We start from the raw sequence: 14,917 nt of genomic DNA, 5'->3' as shown, positions 1-14,917 counted from the left end.
AATATTTATTGTTTTACAACAAACATTACTTGATGTTGTTTTATGCCATTATACTGATTCTGTCTCAGTTGTGAGAAACTTAAAAACATAAAATTAACAAATCACAATCAATAATCAACCTGAAGCCATGTTAAGGAGAAAATCCCAGTCCCTGACTCAGAGGTAATATGAAGTCAAAGCTTCCAGGTTTCTTTATCCTGCTCATGACAGGGGTGGAGTGAAGCTGTCTGTTCGTGATAAACTATGATAAGCTTGGAAGTCTGGTTCATTGTTGTGTGTTAACACAGCTGCTAATAATGAGTAGATCTAATTTTAATCCTTATAGTATTAAAATTACAATTGTAAAATACTAATCCTCTGCTATACACTATGGGGTTTTTTTCTTCAGTGTGTGGTGCTACTGGTGTGTATGTTAAGATATTTTCATTTTCTTACAGAAGAAAACACCCAGGAACCTTTGCTGGAGAAGAAAAATCTGAGTGAGAAAGTCTCCCTCTACAGAGGTGATATCACGGTGCTTGAGATTGATGCCATAGTTAATGCTGGTAGGTGCTAAATGTTAAAAAGTTAAATATGACCTATGAAATAGAAGTGTCCAGTAAAATATATCTGGATAATCTTTGGGGTGTAGGAGGCCAAAATATGCAGAACTGCATGTATTTGGTGCTGTGCAGGAATCAAAGCACGGTTGCATTGGGTGGGAATGAAACCTGGGCCTCCCACATGCCATGCATGAATTCTACTACTGAACCACCAATGATTTTTTTCTATCAATATTCTGAAGAGGGCTTATGTTTGAATCTCTTGCTTTGTAATAAATGCTTTATAATAATCCTAATAATTACATATGGTCTGAAACATGAAGCAAGGGTTTATTGGTTTACTGCATCCATAGAGCCTCTAGAAATTTACTAGTCTGATCTTTAATGACAGTTGAGATTCTCAGGGTACTAAATTCTATCACCAATACAGTATTGGGTGGGTTTGGTAGAATCACAGAGTACATCTTCCCTGCAAAAGCATCAAGAAAATGATTGTGTCAGTTTATGTGATGCCTTGCTAATCATATCTGTTTGAAGCTGTTAATGTAGTGTACATCTCTTATGATTGATTCTGCTCACATTATTTGCAACAGAAGTTAAATTTTGTATATGGGGATGGTGAGAGGGTCATAGGATGATGCTGGATAAATAAGGCCTTTTAAATGAGATTTCATTTTGCTGCTTGCATGTAAGATGTGCAATGCAGGGATTGTACAAGCCGGTCCAAAGCCAACAGGAGAATTGAAATCGCTTCAACTTTGTTTTCTTGCATCTTCATTGTGGTTCAGTAAGGATGTAATATTGCATTGCTTTCTTCCCTCACTTCCCTTTTGCATGAGCATTCCTCCCCCACCCTCATTTTCAGTCCTAGTCTTAGCCTGATTTCCCCACTACTTCATAAGTACCCGGGGTGAACAGGGCAATTCTATACCTCCCTGTTGCTCTCAGATACCAATCCTGTTACAACGTACAATATTGCTAGATTCTGCACAGCTGCGCTCAAAATTTGTCGGAGGATTGACCTGTGCCGCAAACTAGATTTAATGAACTTATTGGAGTGCTCTATAAATTAATAGTTAATGTCTTTTATATATCAACCTTTTATGCTCTTCCACACCTGCCCAATGCTCCTATCCCTCCTTTTATCTTCTGTTAAATTCTTAGAGACTTTTATATTCACCTTCTGTTTTAATACCTTTTAGCTTTCCAAAACGCTTTTCAGATTTTAAATGACTGCATCCCACCCTTTTATGCTGGTCTATGACCGTAATAATGAATTTTTGTTGTTGTTGTCAGTCCTAGTGCTGACTTTGGAGTAACTCTGGTCAGTATGTAGTTTGGCCCTACTTCACAGTAACTGAAAATGGTCAGCCGATGTAACACTAAAAAGAGTGAAACAAAGGAAAAAAGAATGCTGTGGGGAAAGGAGCAAATTGGGGATGAGGGCAATAATGATTTTGTAGGGTCCCGCTTGCTTTGCCAAAAGCTTGCTTTTGCTAATTGATAAAAATAACAACAGTTTTCGTCCTTCTGTAAATTTTCTCTACTCATCATGTCTTCCCTTGAATATTCTGAGTATAGGCAGCAATCATTTTGCACATGTTCAATGGTGTCGAACTGCCAACAGGCTGGTTGTTTAGGACCTGAAATAGGGTGGAACGGGGTGGGGCAGTTGCTAACTTATATCACTGTACTAGAACATCCTTGTATTTAATCACTCATCTGGCGGGCATAGGTGACAAGGAGTTGTATGCGGGAGAGTAAGGGAGCCAAGGAGGGCTGTAGTGTTGTCTGTTCTCTGTGCCTAGCAAGTAGGCTGCCAGATGAGGGAAGACCCTTTATGTAGAAGTGCAGCATGCCATAGTAGGAACGACAAAACTCTCGAGAAGGTTGGCTTCAGGTTTGAGTTAGCCCTGGCAAAGTGCTCTCTGATGGGCCCCCTCCCCGGTTGATTGTGTTACTGAGCTTACCTGGCAGTGGAGGTAGGCAATAGCAGAGCTTGGTAGCTGTGTGCTACTGTCTTAATTTCTCACAATCCTCCAGTGGGGTGCTTGGAACATCAAAATGCTTGCTAAATCCTGCCATGTGCTGCTGCTTGGAATGTCTAGCAAGAAAAATAAAATAGAGGAGGGTGTAGGGCAGGTATCAGCAGTAGTCTTGCCAATGTGCTGAGTCCTCCTTGACAGGTGCTCCAGGATGCCTGCTGCTGATGTTGGCCCTGGCTCTCCATCCCTCCTCTGCCCGCACTCAAAAAGCAGAAAATGTTTGTGACAGACTAATAGCCTTTGTGGACATACCGTATTTTTTGCTCTATAACACGCACCCGACCATAACACGCACATAGTTTTTAGAGGAGGAAAACAAGAAAAAAAAATTCTAAACGAAACAGTGGATGTATGATTTTTGTGGTTCATGCTGTGGCCACAGACATGTGATCTAACGGTGAGTTTGGGGTAGCCCAATGCAAAAATCCTGAGGATCCATGTGGATCCATGCTTTGTAACCACGTTTTTGCACCACTGCGGCCCCAGGCAACAGTGGGTATGTGATTTTTTTGGGTGCAAGCTGTAGCCATGGACATGCTATGTGATCTGATGGTGAATTTGGGGTGACCTAGTGCAAAAATCCTGAGGATCCATGTGGATCTGTGCTTTGTAACCACGTTTTAAGTGGGGAGGGAAGGAAAAGCACTCAACGGACAAGGAACACGCGTGGGGTGGGTGGAGAAGGGTGCTGTTAATAATGCAGAAGAGGGGTATAAGAGGAGAAGGCTCTCCTCTCCCGCTTTGCTCCTTTAAAGCAAGCAGGCTCTGCTTCTCTCCCTCCTCCCCAGCTTGCTGAAAAACTTTGCTGCTATTTAACCAGCTGAGTGGGGAGGAGAGAGGGACAGAGAGCCTGCTTGCTTTAAAGGAGCCAACCGGACAGGAGCCACTTATACTCGTGTAAGCAACTCCTCTCCTCTCCCGCTTTGCTCCTTTAAAGCAAGCAGGCTCTCTGTCCCTCTCTCCTCCCCACTCAGCGGCTCTTCTCCCGCTTTGCTGTTTCAAAGCGAGCCACGGAGGAGGGAAGGAAGGGGAACCATGGATCCTCTGCTCACGACTGCAGCAGATCCCCCCGCCATCCGTAGGCATTCGCTCCATAACACGCACAGACATTTCCCCTTACTTTCTAGGAGGAAAAAAGTGAGTGTTATGGTGCAAAAAATACGGTAATTGTAAGGCTCTGCTACAAAGTATTCCTTGCTCTGTAATTTGCCCTTGAGTATCAGAGAAAGGTAGTATCAAACCTATGAAATTTATAAATACAATGGATGCTTGGGTTGCGAACATGATCCATGCGGGATGCATGTCTGCAACCTGCAGTGGCGCGTCTGCGCATGCGTGGGTTGCAATTCGGTGCTTCTGCGCGAAGCGTGATTTAGTGTCTCTGCGCACGCACGACCGCCAAAACCTGGAAGTAACCCGTTCCGGTACTTCTGGGTTTTGGTGGTCTGCAACCCAAAAAAACACAACCTGAAGCATCTGTAACCCGAGGTATGACTGTGCCATGCTAGAACTAATGTTTCTCTTGTACTTCCCCTGATGGAAGTTCATGCCTAAAAACAGGAATAACATTTTCCCCACCATGTTTATACCTGTCTAAACTTTTTCAACTTTGGGGTGGACATCAGTAATTTTAGTCCTGCTTCCTTACTGGCTTCTGTGTTGGTGTCATTTCACTGAGACAATAAAGATAAATTGCTATGGTTAGGCAACAGAGTTTGCAAGAAATGAGGCTTTGTGGCTGGTAAATCTGTTGAAAAGTATAATGTAGCTTTTAATTTACTTAACTGATGGTGATTCATTTCTCATGTAGAAGTAAAAACAGATTAGTTACTGGTACCGAATTTTAAGAATGCTGCCAGAAACACATTTGAAGCAACTATCATATCATATTGCAGTACCTACTGAATACAAGATCTATATCTACTCTATATGGCAAAATGTATTCTCTATGTTTCATGTGAAAAAATAATTCCAGTTGCTCTTTGTAAAGATCACTTATAGAAAAGAAAAAGGTTTAGGAAACACTGTCATCTTAAAAGCATTGTGTCAACTTACTGTTTTAAACTACATAGAGCATGAAGTTTTACTGCTTGACTCTTCCCACTGCTTCTGTTGACCTTCAGGGACTTTCTGGTTTGCTTAGCTGCATCTTAATTTTATGAAGCATCTCATGCCTTGTCAAGCCAAAAATTAAACTTCAGGGTAGAGGTAGGGTATTTATATGTTGGAATTGTGAACTGAATATATTAGCCATGAATTATGTTTAAATGAACGTGTTAGTATAGGCTGTTGACTAACTGAGCCCCACCGCCCCACATGAACAGCTTGTTAATGCATAATCAGTCACTGAGGTTGCCATGAATCTGTAGCTTAATGAACAGGTGAGGGGAGAGGAGGAATTTAAATCTGAAATTGATCTGACAGCCCATCGCTGATTGCTAATCCATTTCATTTGGCAACTTAATTTATCACACAGCTAAAATTTTCTTCTTGTAGCTTTCTGGGAGGAATTAATTCAGAAGCATGCCCAATAATATTGGGTTCAGCCAGCCTATTTGTATTTTGCAGCAGTGCTGAAGACTGGAAGACTGTGTGGGTGGGATGGAGAAAGCTGCTATGAATAAGCTTTAATTTTGACTTGCTATTAGCAGAGAACAGAACTGTGTGCAGCCTTATTATGATTTTGTTCTTGAGCACATCATTTCACATATGGAGGATATAACTGAAATATTGCATCTTTTCTTGAGAAGGTGAGGCTTTCCTGGGCCTTTTAAAGTTGAAGCATTGGTTTATTGTTGGCTGGTGGTTCCTAAAAGGGTATATATAGGGTGCTACAAGTTCCACCCACCTAAACAGAGGATGATATCCAGCAAAACCATATGCAGGGTAGGTTCATTAGTTTACCTTCATCCAGAGTGTTTACTCTGAGGTATTATACACGAATTTAGACTGAAGCCAAAACTGAATTGAGCTAATTTGGGGGGAACCAGGACTTTGTAGAGTTGGGTTGAGACAGCCCCGGCTTAGGCCTCCTGGAGCAATCCAGAGCTGTCAGGGGCATGTGTCAGGCAGAAAGGAGGAGCTGTATGCCTGTTTACAGCATTGAACCTTCTATTTGTCAGCTGGTGAGTGGAGGGTGCAGTTCCGCTGGCTGCAGGGGCCTGCTTCAGCAGCATGTTCTCTGCAGGGTACCGTATTTTTCGCCCTATAGGACACACTTTTTCCCCTCCAAAAATGAAGGGGAAATCTGTGTGCATCCTATGGGGCAAATACAGGCTTTCGCTGAAGCTTGGAGAGCAAGAGGGGTCAGTGCGCACCGACCCCTCTCGCTCTCCAGGCTTCAGGAAGCTATCAGCAAGCCTGGGGAGCCCACGGGAGTTCCCGCAGGGCTCCCTAGACTGCGGATAGCAGCCTGCTGCACGGAGCGCGGGGCGCGCTGAAGCAGAGAGCCCCGCGCTTCGGGCAGACATCGGCCAGCCCCACAAGCTCGGGGGACAGCGGGGAGGCGCAGCGCCACCATCCCACTGTTCCCCGACCTGGTTTTTTTGGGGGGAAATAAAGGAATTTCCCCCCTTTATTTCCCCTCCAAAAAACTAGGTGTGTCCTATGGGACGGAGCGTCCTATGGGACGAAAAATACGGTACATGCTGGAGAAACAGACTGCAGCAGGATCGCATCTTCAGATCTAGGATTCAGTCTTGCAGACTGCAGAGATCAGCTTTGTCAGTGTGTTTGTCAGGGATAAGCCAAACATTTAATTAGGGTTTTTAAATGTTTGTCCCACTGTTGAATTGATTTAGGGTGTCAGGTTCAGGTCAATGGCCCGCTGGAAGTATCCATTATTTGGTGAACCCCACTTCTTCTCCTGACTTCTAAATGCCAAATCTTTTTCACTTAAAATTTTAAAAACATCTACAACTCTTTTCACCACTTCAAAATAGTACTGTGTGGTTTATCTCATCTGTTCTTCAAGTTGCTTATCCACAGTATTTTTAGTATAGTGTATGTGCTGCCGAAGTGAGCAATATCCATAGTATTTTTATTTGATTTCCTTGTTATCCAAAACAACATCACACTCTTATGCTCTATGCTGTTTCCATGATTCTCCAAAGTTCTGAGTACATTCATCCAGTCAGCAAACACACCTGTTGTGTAAGTGAAAGGAGTTTGCAAACAAAACAGTACATACAGCCTTTGCTCTTTGAGTAAATCAACCAGGATCTCATCACAGTCTGGCCATTTTAAAATATTTTTTTCCAAAATACTTGTTTGAGAAACTTATTTTTTGCTCCTTGTAAACCCTGCTTAAATTGGTATTTACATCTTTCTTTCTTTGCAAAAAACCCATGTTCTGTATGAAATCAACTGTTATGCGCCAGTGTCCAAGGTCACTGTATTCTTTGAAATCCCTGAATTTGCTTCCTGTTCATGTTTCTGCTTAGTCTCTGTTCTGCAGTACTTTCATGTTGACCACTGTGATTATCATCTGTATCAAAAGTGTTAGCAGTGGGTTGAATATTGCTAGAAAGAGCTCTCACAGTTTATGCACTATCACAGGCTTCAGTGGTGCTTGCTTGGCTTATTTCAACTGTAGGTGTTTGTGTTTTGGAATCCACTTAAGTACTTTTGTGATCTCATTGTTATTCCTCTAGGGTCTCGACCTCAGTTAAAAATGGGGGGTAGATTAGCCACAGCAGAACAACTTACCTTGATGTTCCACCTTTCCAACATCTGTGCTACTGAGTCTCAAACTTTGGGATTATCAAAATATATCCCAACAAAAAATTAGCTTGAACTCAAGTTGGGTCTACTAGACCAGTTGTTTTTTTAAAGCAATCACTTCTGGGGCCCCTCCAGGATCATGGATCCTGAAGCTTAAGCGTGGTGTAGTGGTTAAGAGTGGCGGACTCATAATCTGGGGAACCGGGTTCGCGTCTCCGCTTCTCCACATGCAGCTGCTGGGTGACCTTGGACTAGTCACACTTCTCTGAAGTCTCTCAGCCTCACTCACCTCACAGAGTGTTTGTTGTGGGGGAGAAAGGGAAAGGAGATTGTTAGCCCCTTTGAGACTCCTTAAGGGAGTGAAAGGCGGGATATCAAGTCCAAACTCCTTTTCTTCTCTTCTTAAGCTTCATTAGTTTCATAGTAGATCCATCCCTGGTACAAGTATTTCAGATTGCCATCATTGTGCATCTTTACAGATGAGAAAAATAATAGTTGGGCTTTCCTAAATGTAACATGTTTGTCACCGGGAACAGAGGTGTAGCTGGGGGGATCGGGGGGCACTGGGCGCCATACTGCAGGGGGCTTCACTTACCGTGCCTGAGCCACACGTCTCTCCTGGGAGTGACGCAGTGGCTCAGGCACCTGCAGCCACTGCACTGCTTTTTTGAGCAGCGCGGAGCCTGCAGGGAATCCGTCCACCACCTCGCCTTCAGTTGTAGAGCGGCTGAGGGGGAGGTGGCAGGCGGATACAAGCCCCACGATGCCGTTTCGGGCCGTGTGGAGCTTGCATGCAGTCCGGCTGCCGCCTCACCCTCACCTATCATGCTAAATATGGATTCAATTTAGCTAAAATTCTATGTGTGGCAGAACACTTATTAATTGAGTATTTGGAAATTGTGACTTGAAAGTGTTTGTTTTCTGACTGATTGTAGAATTGTTTAAAAATAAGAAATGAGGTGATTACAGCATCCAGTCTTTAAGGTAGCTGTTCTGTTTGCTTTTTGCTTATTGTTTTGTGTTTATTTCATGATTCATGGATCATCTTATGCTGAAGCAAGAAAAATGCTGTGTTAATTGTATCAATTAAGATAATGGATAATAAAATGCAGCGAAACATAAAGCCAATCATCCAAATAATGTAACTTATTGCTTTGCACTAATTGAATTTGACTGTATTTATTTCCTATTTCCAGAGATGCAGCATATTCAGGAAATTGTTTGGCACTATGTCCCATACAGAGACTTTTAAGCTTCAAGTCATATAATTAGATAAGCCAAGTATTCAGCCTTGTATTATGCTAGCCTGTCATGGCATTTTTCTTAAGTGTTTAACATTTGACTTAAAAAAACTTTGGAGAAGATAAAGTTTTCCAAATAATGGGCATGGAGCCTTTTGAATAACATATCGTTAAATATCCCCGTTCAACTGTACATTTCCCACTGTGCTAAATCACAGTTTAACAAGCCAAGAAGGGTGAGTGGAACCACTTCCCTTCCTCTTGCTCCCTCCTGTTGGGTGCCCACTACCCCTCCTTGGGTGCTCCCTCCTGTTGGGTGCCCTCTTTGCTTTTGGTTAGTAAACTGGCATTAACTGATCGCCCCATTTTGGTTGTTGATGGGGGAACTGCTGTTTAAGATAGAGTACAGAAGGTAAGATTGAAGTAGGGAGTGAATGGTCCCAGCACTCATTCCTGGTTTGCTAACCTAAACTGGCTAGAGAAACTATAGTCCATCCAGTGCAATATTGACTCTGAATGGAAATAAGTCTCGGAAGCAGAGTTCTTTCTTACATGAGAACCATTTTAACTGAGGATCCTGGAGATTAAATCTGGGGCTCTCTTCTGGTAAAACATGTGCTCTGCCTCTGAATCTTCATTTTTCAGTGTTCTCTCTCATACATTTGTGCATCGATCTATGAGAGCCAGCTCATGATATTCGAACTTGGGTGGAATGAAGCACATCTTACTATCTCAGGGCAGAACTACATGTTGCGTTGAAATAATGGGGTACTGAACTCGTGTGTGTGTGCTGTAATTCAGATATGTACTTCAATGGATACTTGCATGGAATATTTGTTGGACTCAAGGAGAGGGTGCCCAACCCTTCCCACCAATTCTCTCATGCAAATGACTCCCTTGCTGTTCTAATTTTTATCTCAGATTGGCCCTGAAACCAGAAGTCATCCTAGTGTAGTGGGGTATCTTTGGGGAGCATTGGACTAAGGGAAAGTACCTCTTGCACCTACCCATTAATCTTGCCTTGTAAGTTACTCCAACCAGAAATACAGGTTTGAAGGTCATGGTTTGCTAATAACTGGTTCTGCATTCAGTTTATGTGGAAGGAATTTTAAGAGTTTTGACTGGCATTAAATACTGGCTGGAATGAAATAATGAATTGTATTTGAATGTGCTTTATATAGAATGCAAAGTACATATGAACATTACTTAAGCTTTTGCTTGTAGAGCACTAACAATTTCCTGAATTAGTGTATAAAAATGCATAGTGTATATGTATAGTGTATATAAACTCTTATATTTTCTACCTCTTCAAATGCTGAAATGTTGTGGCAAGTGGCATAGTGCTGTCGCTAGGGTGTGCTGTGATTCCATGAATGAGCCTGCCTTTCATAATCAAGCTAGCTGCAAATGAATTTTTTGTCTGCTTTTGGTGCTGCTTCATGGCCATGAATTTTTCAGCACGTTGCTTCACTATCACCTGGGCAACTGACTGAGTTCCCATGTTATTTTCTTTGTGTGTTACAGCATGTTTCCCTGCTCTTCAGTGTACTCATGTGAATGAATGAAAATCTGAGGCTTGTTAGCATAGTATCCTAAAGTCTCAGAAGAGGGCCATGGTACAATGCAGTGATCACCTCTTTTATTTCTTCAAACAGGGGCTGCCAAATGGGTGGTTTTAAAAATTAGATATCACTGGTCTTTAAAGCAGTTGTGACTGTAGAGTAGCTAGGGCAGTACTGATCTCACTAGTAATGTAACTGATCTCCATCATGTAACTAGCATTTGGGTGAGGCAACCCCCCCCCCCAAAAAAAAACAACAACCTCCAGATTATGCCATTCTCTACCTTATTGCTGCTCATCTTTTAGTAAGGTAGAGAAGAAAATATATATACATACACAGAGTAAACCCCCAATTTATGCTAGAGTTACTTTCCGGGGATTACACCTAAAGCTAAAATTGTGTATAGTTAAGGCCACTTGGGCTCAATGGCGGGTGGGATTGCTAATCCCCCCCCCCCCAGATGCCCACCCCTTTCCACCTCCTTTTTATTTGTTTTTTGCCAAGTACATGAAACTGAATCCACACAAGTTAAATGCACATAACTTGCAGGCTTGTTATGTTGTCAGTGCATTAACTTTTTTAGTATTATGAATATTACTGTTCTCTATTTTTGTATTATTATTTTTTTTGGTACTTTTAATGTTTGTAAGATTCTGCAAAGAACAGTGAATATATTTAATAATAATGATAACGGTAATAAATATCTTTGTTGGAAGCTTACTCAGGGCCAAATAAGCTATGTGCTTAAATAAATAGCTGTCTCTACCTGTGACTGAAAGATGGAGGGCACAAGGAGAAGGGGACGACAGAGGACGAGATGGTTGGACAGTGTTCTTGAAGCTACAAACATGAGTCTGACCAAACTGCGGGAGGTAGTGGAAGATAGGAGTGCCTGGCGTGCTCTGGTCCATGGGGTCACGAAGAGTCGGACACGACTAAACAACAACAACAACCTGTGACTACAAGGCTTCATCCTGATTCCATTCCTTGTTCTTCCCTGGATGGGGGATTTTTGAAACCAAAAGTTACAAAGCTAATAATGTGAACTGCCTTGGGAAGAACATCTCACAGGGGGCCACCACTGGAAAGGCATGTTCTTTTATTGCCACCTTTCTCACAGCCCTTGGACAAGGCACATAGATACAGTAAGTGCCTCAGATTATGATCGTACAGCCCAGGTTGCTTAATGAATCTTTTTATTTAATTTCTTTTTCTAACTGTGTGGGATTTTTCTTTTTAGTTATTTTCATGAACTTGCTTTCAGCCTTTTTGCATTATAGAATTAATTGCACTCCCCCTGCCCCAGTCATATGAAGCTTTAAAGAACTAGAATGAACTTTCTAGGATGTACTGAACGATTTGCTTCCTTTGAACTACAAGCCATGTGAAAATTGCTTTAAAAACCCTAGGAAGGTATTTGCATTTAGTGCTTTTCTCTTGAATGAGACATAATAAAGCAGAGGTCTTGACTAGCCTCAAAAATCGTAGGTAATGAGCCTGCATAAAAGTACCAAGTTGTTCTGATGATTTGGCTAAATTTCAATCCATATAATTAACTGAAACAACACTTGTTATTATGTCTTCTTTTTTGCCCAACATTTTGTAGGTCTTGTGTCTGAAATGTTTTTGGGACTGAATGAAAGTTTGCCAAAATTTAGGGAGGGAGATGTTAATTGGAGATAACACATGAAATGGCCTGTGTCCAGATTGGTTCAGGTAACGCTGCATTCTGTTGGTTCCACTAATGCTGTTTATATAAGAAATTATTTGACCAAAAACCATAATCTGCATTGTGTTTCATTTTTCAAAAAATATTGTAATTCTAATAAAGTCATTCTATTACCTTCCAGGGAATTTTACCCCTTATAATTAATACTGGAAGGGCCATTCTTTCCAAAAGTAGAATAGGCTACATATGACATAATTTGTTTGTGAATATTCTGCTATAAATTCTCACGGTGTGATTTTCTTCTTCAGCTCATCACCATTTTTCACCTTTGTGTGAGCTTTGAAATCTTCCTTCCTTCCTTCCTTCCTTCCTTCCTTCCTTCCTTCCTTCCTTATACCATGGACCAATTCAGACATTATTCCATTCACACACATCTGCCAACTTCCCCATGTGAGTTCAATAGTCAATGTTATTGAAGATCTTACATCTAAATAATGATGGGACCCTGTGGTCCAGATATTACTTGCCCAGGCACCATGAAAGAAACAAGGAGGAAGCACATAAATCCATGCAGATTATGGACTCCCATGAGAATTATTTGAAGCTGGAACTGACAATGTGCTACTTTAAACCTTGTAAATAGTTACAGGAGTGGAAGTGATTAGTTTGTAAGACAGCAAACAAAATGAGCAATGACCACTTTTCCTTGACAGCAAAAGGAAGGTCATGTTAAAAAAGTGAAGTAAGTTAAAAATATTCCCCTGCACTTCAGAATAAAGGACTGCAGGATATCAGGTGCTGAAATACGACCTCCAGTACAATTAATTGTAGATAAGATGGCTGCAATATTAATATAGCACAGGTATATTCATATCATACACAGCAGCCCAGGTTTGTTTCAGTACTGCAGCCTGCTGTAACCTACAGTTGAGAAGTGATAAAACTTTCAAAGACACTGGGCAACTGTAATTTCTGCATCTAACCGATTCCACTACAACTCCTCCTAATGGAAATACAGTGGTACCTTGGTTCTCGAACTTAATCCGTTCCAGGGTCCGTTCGACTCCCGAAACTGTTTGAAAACAAAGGTGCAGCTTCCGATTGGCTGCAGGAGCTTCCTGCACTGAATTGGAAGCAGCAGAAGCCGTCTTGGATGTTTGGCTTCCGAAAAACGTTCGCAAGCCAGAACACTTACTTCCATTTTTGCGGCATTCGGGAGCCAATATGTTTGGGAGCCAAGCCGTTCAAGTACCAAGGTACCACTGTATGGTCCAAATTGCATTGCTTTCAAACTGACACAGAAGGGAAACAAGTTAGCTAGCAGTTAACACTTTGGAGTAGCCAATCTGAATGCTTCTTCAGCATGCTTAGAAAACGCTTTGCTGTGACAATAGATGGGAATAACCCTTAGTTCTTTTATTGATAAATTATAGATAATTGTAAAACTTCAACTTAGCAATGTTGGATTTACATTTCTTAATGTCAAGAAATTATCTAACTTTTAAGTCTAGCTGTGAATTCTATAGGTTATATAGCTAGAGAAAATGTAATGGTAATTTGTTTTTGCTATAATTAGTATTCAATTCTTGTTTATAGTTTTATATTTTTAGTTCATGTCTATTTTATACAGTGTCAAATATTTTGCACTGCATCATGTTCTACAGTGATTAATATCTGGAGACCACATTAATCATACTTTCCTTTCTGTCAAGCAGTTCTTCTTTGCTGAGGTGGGATTTTCTGTTGGATAAGGAAAAAGATAATTGCATTCTGCAAAAAATACTTTCTTCACCAGCATTATTTTCCTTCATTGTCTTTAATATTATGGGACTTAGGAAAACATGCATTCTTCTATTAAAATAATTATATTGGGCTTTTCAGAATAACATCTTACTTAAATATTCCAGGCTTCTATAGCACTTGCTTTCTTTAAAGAAAGTGATATGTAGGATACACCTTTGTCCTTGGTGGGATCTAACACCTTTTACAGCTTGCTGCCCCCATTTCTCCTTCCACCTGTCACTGCTGGCATTTGGCTATATCTTCATCATTTTGCTAAACCAGAAGAAGGGGATTAAGACAATGGGAAGCCTGTGATCACTATCAGTAATGAATCAACCACTGGTTTTGCACTGTCAGTGGCATATTACTGGTTCCTTAGCATTTTCCTAAATTGCAAGAATGTTCCTAGGATTCAGTTATTGGAAGTAAAAGAAATAGAAATACCCTAAAAATAAGGGGCAAGCCCCCTCCGTAAGTCTTTGGAGCCTACTGTAGGAACCAGAGGGAGGGAAGGGAGTCATGTGTGCTCCATGGCAGAACATGTGGTTTGTTGGTGGGAAGCGCCAGGTTTAATCATCTCTATACAGTGGTACCTCGGGTTAAGAACTGAATTTGTTCTGGAGGTCCATTCTTAACCTGAAACTGTTCTTAACCTGAGGTACCACTTTAGCTAATAGGGCCTCCTGCTGCCGCCATTCTGCTGCTGCACGATTTCTGTTCTCATCCTGAAGCAAAGTTCTTAACCCAAGATACTATTTCTGGGTTGGTGGAGTCTGTAACTTGAAGCGTCTGTAACCCGAGGTACCACTGTATAGGCTTGGGAAAATAACCATTCCTAAAGCCCTGGGAAGCTACTGCCAATTAGCACAGACAGTACTGAGCTAGGTGACCCCAGTGGTCTAACTCAGTTTAAGGTGGCTTTCTCTCTGCTATGAAGAATCTCCAATTACTGCATTTAATGAAAGGGCTGGTGCTGTTTTTTATTGCTATTTGTTTTAAACAGATTCTAAATATGTATTTAGTTTTAATTCTGTTAATGTTTAATTGTTTTTAATGATAGTTTCCCCCTATGTTTTAGCAATTCTTGTTTTTATCTGCAAGATGCCTTGGGTCCCATCAGGGGAAAAGGTGGTGTATTATTAAGCATCATTATCATCATCATCTCTCAATGCATTTTGTCTAACTGATAGATTTTATTTCTCATTATAGTGAGTAACCATTGATTCACTTCTTGTTTTTTAATAAAAAAAATTCTACTAATAACTAAGGCAGTAAGTTAATGTAGAAAGTCACCAAAAATATCTTAAAACTCTAGCCCAGTGTATGACCTTTACTTGTTCTTGGGTGTTATGAT

General features: G+C 41.2%; 1 protein-coding gene across 4 annotated transcripts in view; it reads left to right on the top strand.

Moving 5' to 3' along the window:
• The window catches only part of MACROD2 (mono-ADP ribosylhydrolase 2), a 992,621-nt gene that overhangs the window by 25,424 nt on the left and 952,280 nt on the right, over positions 1-14,917 (top strand). For 3 of the 4 annotated variants that reach the window (XM_079969959.1, XM_079969957.1, XM_079969960.1), the window contains exon 3: positions 438-545. In XM_079969959.1, coding sequence (XP_079826085.1) covers positions 438-545 — 108 coding nt within the window. The remainder of the gene's footprint in view (positions 1-437; positions 546-14,917) is intronic. The other variant, XM_079969958.1, reaches the window with a different exon arrangement.

Source organism: Podarcis cretensis (genome assembly GCF_951804945.1).
Source record: "Podarcis cretensis genome assembly, chromosome: 3".
NCBI classification, from domain to species: domain Eukaryota; kingdom Metazoa; phylum Chordata; class Lepidosauria; order Squamata; family Lacertidae; genus Podarcis; species Podarcis cretensis.
Note: the sequence above shows the minus strand (reverse complement) of the source record. Positions and strands in the feature narration are given on the sequence as shown.